Below are 15,799 nucleotides of genomic sequence, written 5' to 3' on the forward strand. Positions count from 1 at the left end.
GGCAGGTCCGTCTTGGAGCCGGTTGGCATTGTCTCTGTTGGACATAGGGGAAGCTTCTAGCAGCTTCTCACTGAAGCCACCCCTGTAGTCCCCCTGCTACCAAAACCTTGCCATGCAAACACAATACACTGGCTTTACTGGGGCTGTGCAAAAGGGACCAATTTGAAAAGTCCTCTGTGGATGTGGGTGTTCTCGTCTGATTCTGCTGTCCTGGCATTTCCAGAAAGGATGCATGCATCTATTGTAAGAGAGGTTGCAGCCTTCCTGTAAGCTTAAAACAGTTTGTTGTCTGTCCTAGGAATATAGCCATTTGGCAGTCATTAAACTTATCCTGATGCTATGTATTCCTTCATATTTAAGGTATTTCCAATCCCAAATATATAAGAAAAAGGTGCTACAGGTACTGACTGTAGAAGTGTGTCTAAGAGTGTTTTGATAATATAGATTGATTTATCAGTAGTTCATTTCTGCTGTGAATAATGCATTTGCCAGCATAATTATCTGCTTACAGGCTTTTTCAGTACTGCTGTGTTACTTGGGAATCAGATCCTCTTTGTGTCCGCATTAGTGCAAAAAAATATATTAGATCTGACTTGTATATGTGTCAATTTCATGTTTCACAACTCAGTTGTCTACCTCAGCTAATTACATGTGGTAGGTTGACCCTGGCTGGGTGCCAGGTGCCCACCAAAGCCGCTCTATCACTCCCCCTCCTCAACTGCACAGGGGAGAGAAAATATAACAAAAGGCTCGTGGGTCGAGATAAGGACAGTTTAGTAAAGCAAAAGCAAAGGTTGTGTGCGAAAGCAAAGGCAAACAAAAGATTTTATTCTCTACTTCCCATCAGCAGGCGATGTCTGGCCACTTCCTGGGAAGCAGGGCTTCAGTACTCATAATGCTTGCTCCGGAAGCCAAACGTAAAATAACGAATGCCCCCCTTCCATCTCCCTTTACTTAGCTTTTATAGCTGACCTGATGTCATATGGTATGGAATATCCCTTTGGTCAGTTTGGGTCAGCTGTCCTGGCTATGTCCCCTCCCAAGATCTTGCCCAGCCCCAGCCTGCTGTTGAGGGGGGGGCAAAAATGTTGGAGAGACAGCCTTGATGCTGTGCCAGCACTGCTCAGCAGTAGCCAAAACACTGGTGTGTTATCAACACCTTTCTAGCTACTGATGCAGAGCACAGCACTATGAGTGCTGCTATGGGGAGAATTAACTCCATCTCAGCCAGACCCAATACATTACAGGAAAAAGTGAGAGTGGATTCATCTATGTATAAGGGGCTTTGACTTTAATTTTCTAGAGCTTACTGGGCTGTCTCAATTGTGGGTTAGGTTTGATATTCCTCTTCCTACCTATGTGTCAAATCAACTGTGATAAAAAATAAGCATCACAGCTATTACACAGAATCCATAATATTCTAGATACTGTCTGTATAGGGATCATTTACATCCCCTGTCCTGGTTTTGACTGGGATAGAGTTAATTTTCTTCCTAGTAGCTGGTATAGTGCTGTGTTTTGGATTTAGGATGAGAAGAATGTTGATAACACTGATGTTTTCAGTTGTTGCTAAGTAGTGTTTAGACTAAGTCAAGGATTTTTCAGCTTCTCATGCCCAGCCAGCAAGAAAGCTGGAGGGGCACAAGAAGTTGGGAGGGGACAGAGCCAGGGCAGCTGACCCAAAATGGCCAACGGGGTATTCCATACCATGTGACATCACGTCTAGTATCTAAACTGGGGGGAATTAACTAGGCGTCAGTCAGCGGGTGGTGAGCAATTGCATTGTGCATCACTTGTTTTGTATATTCCAATCCTATTATTATTAATATTATTGTCATTTTATTATTGTTGTTATTATCATTATTAGTTTCTTCCTTTCTGTTCTATTAAACTGTTCTTATCTTAACCCACGAGTTTTACCTTTTTTTTTTTTCCTGATTCTCTCCCCCATCCCACTGGGTGAGGGTGGAGTGAGTGAGCGGCTGTGTGGTGCTTAGTTGCTGGCTGGGGTTAAACCACGATATCCCCATAAATTGCTGAGCAGAGTTACCAGCTTTTAGCTTTTACCAAATATCAGAATAGTAAAGCTGACCAAATTTTTGCATGTTTGACCACTTTCCACTTGATAACCATCGAGGTAGTAAGTAAGGCTCTAATCATTTTTTTGTTGCAGGTCCGCTAGTGTTATCAGTAAAGGTATACAACTAGTATAGAAGTTGTAACTGCATTCACAAATCCATATTTAAAAAAAATAAACCCATATTTCAGTATCATTCAGGGCATAAGGCAAAAAAAGTACTGCAAATACAAAGTAAATAATTTTCCTTTTATTTTAAGTCAGAAATGTTATAAAACATATTTACTTGTTCTACCAGCTCCTGTTTCATAGTTTATCCTCTTTAGGAAATTTTTATCTACAGAGGGGCTTTTTTGTCTAGTTTTGTAGAAACCAATCTGTTTAATTTTAAATGACGTTTCTGTTAACATTTTTAATTTTCTAGGTATGGAATTCGCCCTGAAAATGTTATTATATATGGCCAAAGTATAGGAACAGTACCATCTGTGGATCTTGCTGCTAGGTATGAAAGTGCTGCTGTAATTCTTCATTCTCCACTGACCTCAGGAATGCGAGTAGCTTTTCCTGATATGAAGACGACCTACTGCTTTGATGCATTCCCAAAGTGAGTTGTGGGATTTTTTGTGCATGTGTTTTTTCTATTACAGAAGTTGTAGAATAAGGAAACAAGTAATATGGCAAATACTCTGAATTTTCTTTAAACAGTTTAAAAACAATAATTGGAGAATAATCAGAGTGAATGAAAAAAATTAGAAACATTTGAGGGAGTTTACAAAACCTTGTAAATCTTTTAGATTTTTCATATCATGCATCATTTCAGTGGGTGCCTATGTAAAAGTGATTAGTTTTCCTATACATAACCCCTAAATACTAACAAGTAGTTCTCTTGCAGTGAATTGTTACTCTGGGTGACTATAAATAATCTTTTGCATGTATTTCTATAAGTAGCAAAGACTGGAAAAAATAAATAGATCTTAACTGAAGTAAATAGAGTCCTGTCATGTATTTCAGAACTATGCCATTAGTTGGCTATTACAAACTGGCACACTTTGCTAGAAGAATTGCTTGCATTTTAAATATCTATCTTTAAGGAGTTTCCCATAGAGCATCAAAAGTTAAGAGCCAAAATTCTTCCAGTTTTGACAGGCTCTTTTTCTATTGAGGAAAAACTCTGAAGCAGTATTTTTATCAGTCCAATGACTTTGATTTTTAAAGTGAACATGGTAATGAATACCATTTTAACACTGATTGCTCTGTTATGCAATCCTAGTAGTTTCCACTAGTGATTTTCCTTTCTGTGTAGTTTTGCATATGCTACTCTAATGGCTTCCAGGATGTTGTTAATATCTAAATTTCTAGTGATTTAAACAATTTTAAAATTTAATTACACATTGTACTTTTAATTATGCAGTGTACTTTTAGCCATTACAAAAAATTAAATTAAGACTCTCTGGTCCTTCAGGGAGGTTTAATAAAGCTGACTCTGTTCATGGATATAATCTTTTTCTTACAGCATTGACAAAATCTCTAAAATAACATCTCCTGTGTTAATCATCCATGGGACTGAAGATGAAGTAATTGACTTTTCACATGGCCTAGCACTATTTGAGCGTTGCCAGAGACCTGTAGAACCACTGTGGGTAGAAGGAGCAGGCCATAATGATGTGGAACTCTATGGACAGTACCTTGAAAGATTAAAACAGTTCTTGTCACAGGAACTGGTGAACTTGTAATCTTCTTCGTATATTTACATGCTTTTTCATTTCACTGCAGAATTGCACACCTTGATAAATACATAACAAAATCTGCAGGTTGTGCTTTGAAATAATTTTGGTTGCCTTCATTAAATGTACAGGTAATGATTTGTCGACATAATTAATGAAGGCTTTAATGCCAGTATTATAAACTGGAATGACATGATCATGCAGTAAAGCTTGGAAGTTCATATTACTTTGAGGGTTTTTTTTCTTTTTAGATATACAAAAAAATCACAATACTGTATGAAATATTAATTATATAAAATGAAATGCTGTAAAAGTGTTGCCAAATGCTTTAGCATATCAAAACCAAATTTATATATTTTTTTTTAAGTATCTCAAAATGTACTGTGACTTACTCTCTTGCACAGGTGTAAAGTAAAAAACAGACTTTTAAACAGTTGTCCTGTAAAAATGCAATAGCCATTACATTTGAGCAAATAGTCATATATATAATGAGAATAGACAGTCACTGGAAATGACCTATGCCCTGTTATAGAGGGAGGGGCTCAAAATAGATTTCTTTTGCCATATTTTTCATGTCTTCTGTGCTTAGTTTTGCATTAGTTGTTTGGGGTTTTGGTTGTTTTTTTTTAACCTGAAAGATGAGAGTCAAATTTACCCAATCATCTTCTCAGTGATCCTGGTCTTGCCAAAATAATGTCACAAGTTATCATTTTTATAACATAAATATCATTTACATGATTGCTACTAAGGCCACTAAGTACTTCTTTGAAATCAGTAAGCCTTTTAGAACTTAGAAAAACTTTGTGGGCAACATATTTTTAAGCATTGTAGAGATGCAGTATTTCAATAGAAAGAACCTAGAAGTTTATCCAACTTTGCAATAAACAATTTGCAAGTTTGCAGATGTCTGTTCAGGCTTACTTTTGGCGCTTTAGTGTAAGAGCTTGTTTTTGGAGTATTGTGTGGAAATTTCACCAGTCACTCCAGGACAGTGCGGGGAGGGGACGAGAAGATAATGTTGACATTTTTATATTAACTCATAGTAAAATAAACTTTGTAAGACACCTTTCCCTTGAATGCATTTTGCTTGAATAAAACTATGAAAGATAAACTTAATTATAAGTAGCTGTGATGGGTTAACCCTGGCTGGTTGCCAGGTGCCCACCAAAGCCGTTCTATCACTCCCCCTCCTCAGCTGGACAGGGGAGAGAAAATATAACAAAGAGCTTGTGGGTCAAGATAAGGACAGGAGAGATCACTCACCAATTACCATCATGGGCAAAACAGACTCAGCTTGGGGAAAATTAACTCACTTTATTACAAATCAACCAGAGTAGGGTAATGAGAAATAAAACCAAATCTCAGAACACCTTCCCTCCACCCCTCCCTTCTTCCCAGGCACAACTTCACTCCCGGCTTCTCTACCAACCCCCCCAGCGGCACAGGGGGACGGGGAATGGGGTTTACGGTCAGTTCATCACGCGTTGTTTTCTGCCGCTTCATCCTCCTCAGGGGGAGGACTCATCACACTCTTCCCTGCTCCAGCGTGGGGTCCCACCCATGGGAGACAGTCCTCCACGAACTTCTCCAACGTGGGTCCTTCCCACGGGCTGCAGTTCTTCACGAACTGCTCCAGCATGGGTCCTTTCCACGGTGTGCAGTCCTTCAGGAGCACACTGCTCCAGCGTGGGTCCCCCACGGGGTCACAAGTCCTGCCAGAAAACCTGCTCCGTGGGCTCCTCTCTCCACAGATCCGCAGGTCCTGCCAGGAGCCTGCTCCAGCGCGGGGTTCCCACGGGGTCACAGCCTCCTTCGGGAACCCACCTGCTCTGGCGTGGGGTCCTCCACGGGCTGCAGGTGGATATCTGCTCCACCGTGGACCTCCATGGGCTGCAGGGGGACAGCCTGCCTCACCATGGTCTTCACCACGGGCTGCAGGGGAATCTCTGCTCCGGCGCCTGGAGCACCTCCTTCCCCTCCTTCTTCACTGACCTTGGTGTCCGCAGGGTTGTTTCTCTTACATGTTCTCACTCCTCTCTCCGGCTGCCGAATACCGCCTGTCCCAACTTTTTCCTTCTTAAAAATGTTATCACAGAGGCGTTACCACTATCACTGATTGGCTCGGCCTTGGCCGGCGGCGGGTCCGTCTTAGAGCCGGCTGGTATTGGCTCTCTCTCGAACACAGGGGAAGCTTCCAGCAGCTTCTTACAGAAGCCACCCCTGTAACCCCCCCGCTACCAAAACCTTGCCACACAAAGCCAATACAGTAGCCTAATTTGTAAACAAAGTAATATTCCAACAGTGCACACTGTGCTTGTAATTTTAAGGCCTTATGCAGCTTAATTGTTCTGCTTATTTTTATGATTGAGAGTATTGTATAATTAAATGTATTATCAAGTATTGTGAAGACTTTGGTTCAGATCTGTTGATTAACAGTAAACAAAATTCCACACACTTGCTGTTCTTTCTTTTTTTCTGAAAAGAAATAGCAACTGTTAATTGTAAATCAAAATAATAAGCAACTCCTCATTTACTCTAGGAAATCAAAGAGCTAATGCAGTAACAAACTGTTATTAGTTACTGGAAGATTTCTATATTGGTATCTCTTGGTCTGATTACCCTCCTATCCCCGTGTCAATTCGTACTTCTTTCTGCAGTCAGCTGTTCAACATATAGGTTTTTTGTTGCAGAGTTGCATTATAAACATTCTTCTGTAATGAATTCAAGTTTATCTTTCATTGAAATCATCAGTGACTTCTTGTCTTGTGCTTCCTGGTTTTTTATTTGAATATAGAGGAATTTAAGATTGTTCTCAAACAACTGGCTTTTTTGTTTGCTTTTTTGATCAAGTACAGATCAATGTGTTCTGAACTTCAGACTAGTATTGAGGCACAATAATATTAGACTCGTAATTTTCATCTTAATCCAAGATTTTGCAATTGGAAACACACTTCAGTGGATATGTAACTCAGCTTTATTACATCATACTTTATATACAATTTGATTTCGGTTCCTTACTACCTTTCAGCCACTCTGATTTATATGGAAATCCTGAGCCTTTTTAATGAATTAGATCTGTTTCCAGAACCCTCTTCAGAAATTCACAAATAAAGAGTGTGGAATTGCAATGAAAAGTGATATAGATTGTCTGGTAGTATTGCAAATTGCAGGCAAACAATCAAGCGTCACCACTAGAATTATCTGATTTCTGAATTGTATGCTGGGAAATGCTATGGCACCCTGTAATTGAAATGACAAAAAAGGTGGCATGGCCATTTTGCTGCTCTTGTTTCTGTGTTTTGTTGAGACAGAACAAAAAAGGCCTAATAGTGTTTTGCCTTCAGTAGATGCAGCTGTGCTAGATTACACTGCTGAGTAAAGATTCTGTTCTCTTAGGGACCACTTATGAATGGTTAATTATTACCAGTTTGCTCTGATTCATATTCTACACCTAGATTTTTTTCGATAACTTGTTTACTGAAGGAATTGAAATAGCTTTTATGCATAGCTTTGTATTTTGTATCATATTATGGCAACAAATCTTTTATTGACATAAAGCAACTCCGAGCTATTTCAACTAGAAGGAAAACATTTCACATGGTGGTTGACTTGTCCTTAAACCATCATTTTGGTGAAATCGACAATGGGCTGTTGTTTTATGTTATAAATACAATTGTCTCATGATAAATAAGAGTTGATTGAGCATTCATTAATAAGACAATATCTGATTTCAGAGAAAAGAGCATTTTGTGAACCATGTAGACTTATTTCTTTTTTCTTTAATAGCCAAATATTTGACACTAAACTGTCTTTTCAGTTTTGGAAAGCTGGCAAATCAGCTTTAAAAACAACTTAATTTATGTAAAATGTGAGGTGAATTTCTAAAGGTGTGGTCTTTTGGGTCATGTTTTGATCCTGTGCTGTCTCATACTCCCAGCTACAGATTTAAAAACAAACAAAAAAGTCACAGCAATCATCTCCCTTCTGTTTACTGTCTGCCTGCAGTGGCCAAGTGATTTAGTGCATGGTCAATTAGCTACTGTTACTGACTGATTTCAAACCTGCTTCCCTTTTCAATTTTTTTAGTGAAAAAAAAAAAGCATGCCTTTACTTTTGAGCTTTTTTAATTAAATACCATTGTGCAGTGATGTAGTCATTGCCTCCTGTTGTAGAATATTACAGGTGCTGCAGATGATACAAATTTTCCTCAGTGTACAATAGGCATTGTTAGTGAGTATTTGTCTCGATCAGCCAAAAATACGAAAATGAGGAAAAAATTGTTTGAGAAGCAGAAGAGGAAGAGGCATCCTGAATAAGTATGATATGGAAATCCTTCTTTAAATGGTTGGCTGTAGGAATATTTGGGCACCATCATTGTACACCAGCTCAAAAGTGGAGGAGACTGTTGAATTACAAAAATTATCATTATTTAGTACTCCTTACTATGGATGCTTCATCTTTCAGCAGCAGAAAGACAACAAAAAGACTATAGAAAAAGCCCACATCTGGCTATCTTAATCCTGAGACCATCAGTGCTTGATGTGCTATTGCTGGGACTGACTCTAATACCAAAATTTATACCACAGGCAGTGTCATCAGAGCTCACATTGGTATCCTACTACAAAAGGAAGATTGAAAAGCTAAATGGAGCATAGGTATGCTATCCTAAAAAGAGAAATGCTTGAAAGATATCCTAAACCATCTCAAAGATGGATATGTTGCACTTAGGACAACTATTATGTACCATGTGACAGGCTGCTTCTCTTTCACTTAAATAGTTCAGATAACAAAGTCTGACTCTTTTTATTCTTGAAAAAGTTAACATGAAAATTGAGTGTAAGTAGCCCTAGATTGAAATTTCATCATGAAATAGCTTTAGAACTCTTCACAGATTGTATTGGGTGTACATGGCAAGGTTTTGGTAGCAGGAGGGGCTACAGGGGTGGCCTCTGTGAGAAGAGACCAGGGGTTGCCCTGTGCCAGACACAGCTGGTTCCAGCCGGCTCCACAACGGACCCACTGCAGGCCAAACCTGAGCCAATCAGTGAAGTTGGTGGTGCCTCTGTAAAACATACTCAAGAAAGGGCAAAACTGCCACACATAGAGGAGGAGAGAAAAAAAAAAGTGAGAAACAGCAGTGCAAGCATCAAGGTCAGAGAAGGAGGTGCTCCAAGTGCCAGAGCAAATCTTCCCCCAAAGCCTGTGGAAGAGAAAACACCGGAACAGGTATTCACACAACATCCCATGGAGGACCCCACACAGGAGCAGGTGGATATTTCCTGAAGTAATTACAGCCTGTGAAGAACCCACACTGGAGCAGATTTTCCTAACAGGACTGCAGCCATGGAAGAGCCCACGCTGGAGCAGATTTCTCCTGAAGGGCTGCAGCCTGTGGAGAGGGTCCACACTGGAGCAGGGTAAAAATGTGAGGCAGAAGGAGCGGCAGAGAGGAACCGTTATGTACTGACTGTAACGGCCCCCATTCCCCATCCCCCCTGTGCCACTCGGAGGGTTGGGTGGGTAGAGGAGTCAGGAGTGGAGTGAATTTGAGCCTGGGAAAGGGGGGAGGGGGGAAGTGTTTTAATTTTTGTCTTTGTTTCTTACTACCCAAATCTATTTTAACTGGCAAGAAATTAATATTCCCCAAGTTGAGTCTGTTTTTCCCATAACAGTAATTGGTAACCAATCTCCCTGTCTTTATCTCGACCCATGAGCTTTCCCATCTTATTTTCTCCCCCTGTCCTGTTGAGGAGGCAGATTGAGTGAGCAGCTAGGTGGATGTCCAGCTGCTGGCCAAGGTTAACCCAACACACAGATACAGAACTTTCTAACCAATTTGTGTTGAGCAAAAATTAATTGTAAAAGAACCATAGAAAGAAACAGTGTTTTCCTGTGAAAAAATTCTACACCATACCTCCTTTAATTATTTTCTTCTTGCATTTCTCAGGTACGATCTCTTGTTGATTCTGTGACAGTAGGCAACATTTTAGCATATTTCTGAAAAAGTGTCAAGGAAAACCCTTTAAGAAACAGGATAGTTCTTAAAAACTTATTTTTCTGCCAGAGAGGAAGGAGTCTTAAAGAAGCATCTCAGCATCAACTTTTCCCTAGAGGCATTAATAAAGTATCTTAACCTAATAATCTATTTCAAAATACTTAGAAAACCTCAAAAGGGTTTTGTGGTTGATAAAAGGCATTATACAAAGGATTGTGATTTTTATAATGTGTCCCATTTCCAAATTTTTCTTGCTTGCAGAGGGCAAATAGTTTTCTAAGCTCCAGCACTGAAGAGAAGACATCAAAGAGAAATTATCCAAGATTAGATCATCAATTTACCTTTCTATTATGCTAGAATAGAACAGAACAGAATAGAATAGAACAGAATCAAATAGAATAGAATAGACTATTTCAGGACCTACAATGATCATCTAGTCCAACTGCCTGACCACTTCAGGGCTGACCAAAAGTTAAAGCATGTTGTTAAGGGCATTGTCCAAATGCCTCTTAAACACTGACAGGCACGGGTGAAGTTATGGGGAAAAAGTGGGTAAATAATGTAGGAAAAACTGGGAAAAAAATATGCTGTCCTGGTTTTGGCTGGGATAGAGTTAATTTTCTTTCTAGTAGCTGGTATAGTGTTATGTTTTGGATTCAGTATGAGAAGAATGTTGATAACACACTGATGTTTTCAGTTGTTGCTAAGTAGTGTTTAGGCTAAAGTCAAGGATTTTTCAGCTTCTCATGCCCAGCCAGCAAGAAGGCTGGAGGGGCACAAGAAGTTGGCACAGGACACAGCCAGGGCAGCTGACCCAAACTGGCCAAAGGAATATTCCATACCATGTGACGTCATGCGTAGTATATAAACTGGGGGGAGTTGGCCTGGGGGGGGGGGCGGATCGCTTCTCAGGAACTAACTGGGCATCAGTCGGTGAGTGGATTTAGGCTCCAGTCATTTCAATGGATGACAATAATAATAATAATAATAATAATAATAATAATAATAATAAAAGAATTGGAATATACAAAACAAGTGATGCACAATGCAATTGCTCACCACTCGCCAATGTTATCAAGAGGTCCAGCCTGCGCGATTTAGTCTGAGACATCCTTCAGACTTGTGCCCCTTCTAGCCTGAGAACACCTAAAGGCTGGAATATTTTTATGAAAGCCATGGCTGAGGTGAATGTCTCATCTTCTGTCATGGTTACTACAGCAAACTGGGGTCTCCTGGAAAAATTAAAAGTGTTAAATTAAAATTAAAGACCGAGAAGCACCACACACACCACCTAAGAAGAGATACCTAAAGCCCAGTGGCTTACCCTATAAAGTTTCCTTTAGAAAATAAATATTCATAAAAACTTTCAACTTTGTTCTCTGTATGGGGGGAGTAGTTAAAGAACACAAACACACAGCCCTTCAGTTACGTTGTAAGTCTTATTTACAGAATACATTTATGAAAATCATTACAAGAAATGCACATTTGGGTCTTTTGAAAAATATTTTGAGTAGCCCTGGTCACAGGGAAAGCTCCATATTCATTTTTTATAAAATGCATCACAATCTGATCGTTTTGAACTAATTCATTAAATACAGTTTTAAAAGCTGTTTAAAAGGTACTCCCCTTGTTATGATTACGTAGGAAAAAGACATAGTGGTATCTAGAGGCTGTAGAGAGAGGATGCTGCAGTTGCTTCCTCTGGAAAGCAATGTCCAATGCATTGTGCTTTAAAAACAACACAATGCTTTTGGGAAAGAGAATGTTGTTTGGGGGATAGCCATATGAGTCAAAAAGCTCTGCATGGCTCTGAACCACCAGGAAAATTGCTAAATGGTTGTTGTGGTTTAACCCCAGGCAGAAGCTAAGCACCACACAGCGGCTTGCTCATTCCCCCCCTCAGTGAGATGGAGGAGAGAATCGGAAGGGTAAAAGTGCAAAAACTCATGGGTTGAGATAAAGACAGTTTAATAGGTTGTTGTGGTTTAAGCCCAGCCAGCAACAAAGCACCATGAGGCCACTCGCTCACTCCTCCCCTCCGGTAGGATGGGGAGGAGAAAATATAACAAAAAGCTCGTGGGCTGACACAAAGATGGGGAGGGATCACTCACTCACATCAGGGTCATGGGCAAAACAGACTCGACTTGGGGGAAAAAAACAAAATCAATTTAATTTGTTACTAATCAAATCAGAGCAGGATAATGAGAAGTAAAAGCAAATCTTAAAACACCTTCCCCCACCCCTCCCTCCTTCCCGGGCTTAACTTTATTCCCGATTTTCTCTACCTCCTCCCTCCCAGTGGTGCAAAGGGATGGGGAATGGGGGTTGCGGTGAGTTCATCACATGTTGTCTCTGCCGCTCCTTCCTCCTCAGGGGGAGGACTTCTCACACTCTTCCCCTGCTCCAGTGTGGGATCCCTCCCATGGGAGACAGTCCTCCAACTTGAGTCTTTCCCATGGGCTGCAGTTCTTCACAAACTTCTCCAACGTGGGTCTCTCCTGTGGGGTGCAGTCCTTCAGGAACATACTGTTCCAGTGCGGGCTTTCCCATGGAATCACAGCCTTCTTCGGACACAGCCATCTGCTCTGGCATGGAGTTCTCCATGGCCTGCAGGGTAATCACCTCCTCCAGCGCACCTCCTCCCCCTCCTTCTTCACTGATCTGCATAGGTGTTTCTCTCACATCCCACTCTCTCTGCTGCAGGTTTTCCCTTCTTAAATATGTTATCCCAGAGGCACTACCACCATCGCTGATTGGGTTGGCCTTGGCCAGAGGCGGGTCCGACTTGGAGCCGGGGAAGCTTCTAGCAGCTTCTCACAGGAGCCACCCCTGCAGCCCCCCCCCCCGCTACCAAACCCCTGCCACATAAACCCAATATATAGATAAAGCAAAAGCTGCACATGCAAGCAAAGCAAAATAAGGAATTCATTCACTACTTCCCATCAGCAGGCAGGTGTTCAGCCATTTCCAGGAAAGCAGGGCTTCATCACGTGTAACGGTTACTTGGGAAGACAAATGCCATAACTCCAAGCATGCTTCCTTCCTCCCTCCTTCTTTTCCCTGGCATTTATTGCTGAGCATGACATTGCATGGTCTGGAATACCCCTTTGGTCAGTTGGGTCAGCTGTCCCAGCTGCGTCTCCTCCCAACTTTTTGTGCACCCCCAGCCTACTCTCTGGCCGGGTAGTGTGAGAAGCAGAAAAGGCCTTGACTCTGTGTAAGCACTGCTCAGCAGTAACTAAAACATCTCATCCCTGTATTATCAACACTGTTTTGGTCACAAATCCAAAACATAGCCCCATACTAGCTACTATGAAGAAAATTAACTCTATCCCAGCCAAAACCAGCACAACCAGTGCTCTCCAGGTTGGTTATGTGGATGCATATTCACAATCACACTTGCTGGTATTGGAGAAATATGGGCCCTAGGGAGCCAGTTGCTCAGGTAAATGCCTAGAAATGTTTCTCTGGTGTAATGGGTTAGCTGAAAAAAACCAGGAGCTGTTTGGAGTCCATCCTCAGATGTCATTGAAGAGCACATGACTCTTCCAGTTTGCTTCAATCTCATTGTACACAATCATATTAACAGTGGTGGTCAAGGCCCTTGCAAAGCATACTTCTGCTCTCAGGTTTCCTGTTTTAATCAGGGAATAGCAATCAGCACATTCTTGGCCTGGAGACAGGTCAAAGATGAACAGAGTATACACATGGGTGAACTCTTCCCTGTTAATCAGCAGGGAATGGGCTTTCATATGACTACCAATCATCTAAACGAGCTGCATGTATTATTCCACAGAGCAGCTGCAGTGGTTTTTGCCAGGGTTTGTTCATCCTCTACATAGAAGGCCACAAAATTTATACTAAAGTTGAAAGGGTTCTTAGCATAATTGCTGCTAAAAGCGTCATAATCTACAAACCCAATAACAACAAGCTTGGGCAGTTGTCCCAGGAACAAATTTTTCTGATGGCTGACATGGCTGCCCTCTGGTATGCTGAACACTTTCATACCTATCCAATCTACTGGGTATTTAGTGTTTGCCTTAATTAATGCTTCAGCATGTCCAAAACATACCCCAGGTGCTGCCTACACTTGTTTCTCATTTTGAGGCATAGGTAATAACCAGTTTGCAGGCCTCTGCTGCCAGGGAGTTCGTCAAACAAAAGCTGTCAAGAAAAACTGTGCATCAGGTTAATTTTTACATCCACACTGTTCAGCAAAAGCTTGCCTTGAAAGAACAGATTGCTGTGGAGGGGTGCCAATAGCTTACTCTTCCTATTCTGGGCCATCAGAGCTGAGCATTGTCCGAACCCCTGATTACTGATTCCATCCAGCATGACTGCTTCCTGCTGCCTGGCTGTGTCTTTGTAGAACAGCCCCATGGAGAAATGTGTAGACAGGCTGTAATGGCTGTAATTGAGAAGCAGCTCAATGAAGGCACAGTAAGGGTAGCAGTTGTTGCTCTGGTTTATCAGTCAGTCCCCCAGCATAACATCCAGCTGGCTGAAAATAGAGGCCAGTGGATAATTCATGAAGCCCACAGGCTCCCTGGCACCAAGGTTGGACCTGTCAGTTTTTACAATCTTTCAGCAAAGATACAGCAGGGTGTTGTTCAAACCTATGTAATCTTCCCCATTCCCAGCTATGAAAAAGTCCAGAGGTGCAGACTGCAATAGTAGAAAGTGGAGGCACCTCGATAAACAGGCTTTTCGTAATGGTGTTCTGCATTGGAGACACTTCAAAGAAAACCAGCTTGGATTCAGTACATTCTTCTGAGAAGCCATGAACAAAAGCTATCCCTTTTAAAATATATCTCTTTTTCTAATGGCAGAATGGGCCCTCTTTCTCTGGGTTTTCTGTTTCTTTTGCACCATTTGTCCTGGGTTGTTGTTCTTCTTGTCCTGGTCAGACTGTTATGTGGCACCTCCCTTCCTTTTTCTTTTAAAGGGCTGGGGCAGGCCTTCCCTCAGGGGTGTGACATGGCTCTCTTAATACTTTTTCTTTGAATACCAGCAAGCCCTGCCCCTTCCCTGATTTGCCAGTGTTTCCAGCTTGTCTAGGACAGCCATGGAAACATGTCCAAACATATTTCTTGCAATGCCTTGAGCAACACTTTTAACATGTGATTTTTATAATTTTCAAGCCCCTTTTCAAAAGCAGAACAGCCTTTCTAAAGAGATTATGGAATATACCTCCAACGCCCACCCCATACATCACAGGAATACCTTGAAAACTAGAAGGCCCATTGCCAGCCTGGGGTCTGTAATAATTAATGTACAAGGATGGCTCCCCATGATTCTTCACTACTGTTACAATATAAGAAAAAAAGCAGTTTTGTACTTACAAGTTAAAATTGTAACCATGACGTGCGGAAACGGACTCCACAATCAGTGAGATTGTAAAGTAGGTATGTTTATTCAGCGCTGGGCAGCACGGGGGGGGTAGTCCCACCAAAGTCGTGCGCGCCCGACTCGGCAGTTAGTTTCAAGTTTATACAGTCAAGTGTTACATATTCACAATACGCCTATACATATGCATGACCTGTCCCCGCTTCATATTAAAATTAGCTCCGAGAGGTCATTTCCATAGTCTCCTCTCAACTGCGCTTGCGCAGTGCCTCTTTATGGTGGTCGTCTGGTGGTTGCAGAGATGAAGATAGATGACTCCTCTTCGTCACCGCTAGTAACCTTTCTTCTTGCGCAGGCTCAGTGATTTCTTGGTATTCACCCAAGCCGCAAGACCAGTCTTAGCTGGCATTTGGGGCCTGCTCCTGCTTCTTATCAGGAACTGTCTCTACCTTATTGGCTGGTTCTTAGGACCAGCTCTTCTTATCAAGGACTGTCTCTATGTCAGCTAATTTCAACAATGTAAGCGCTAAACATCATCTTTCATCCCCCTTTATTATGTCTACTGAGATTCTTTTGACTCCCCTTGTCTCAACCATAGGGAATTGTGTTAGGTACAATGAATCATGATAGGTATAACCATAGAAACCTCATATATTT

At 41.4% G+C, this 15,799-nt stretch overlaps 1 protein-coding gene across 1 annotated transcript in view; it reads left to right on the plus strand.

Annotated features, from left to right (window-relative positions):
* The window catches only part of LOC121232965 (alpha/beta hydrolase domain-containing protein 17B-like), a 31,485-nt gene extending 27,610 nt beyond the window's left edge, over positions 1-3,875 (plus strand). The window contains exons 2-3 of the mRNA XM_041121538.1: positions 2,502-2,681; positions 3,591-3,875. Of these exons, the coding sequence (XP_040977472.1) occupies positions 2,502-2,681; positions 3,591-3,810 (400 nt within the window). The 3' untranslated portion in view covers positions 3,811-3,875. The remainder of the gene's footprint in view (positions 1-2,501; positions 2,682-3,590) is intronic.
* The last annotated feature ends 11,924 nt before the right edge of the window (positions 3,876-15,799 follow it).

The sequence above is a fragment of the Aquila chrysaetos genome (assembly GCF_900496995.4).
Source record: "Aquila chrysaetos chrysaetos chromosome W unlocalized genomic scaffold, bAquChr1.4 W_unloc_2, whole genome shotgun sequence".
In the NCBI taxonomy this organism is placed as follows: Eukaryota; Metazoa; Chordata; class Aves; order Accipitriformes; family Accipitridae; genus Aquila; species Aquila chrysaetos.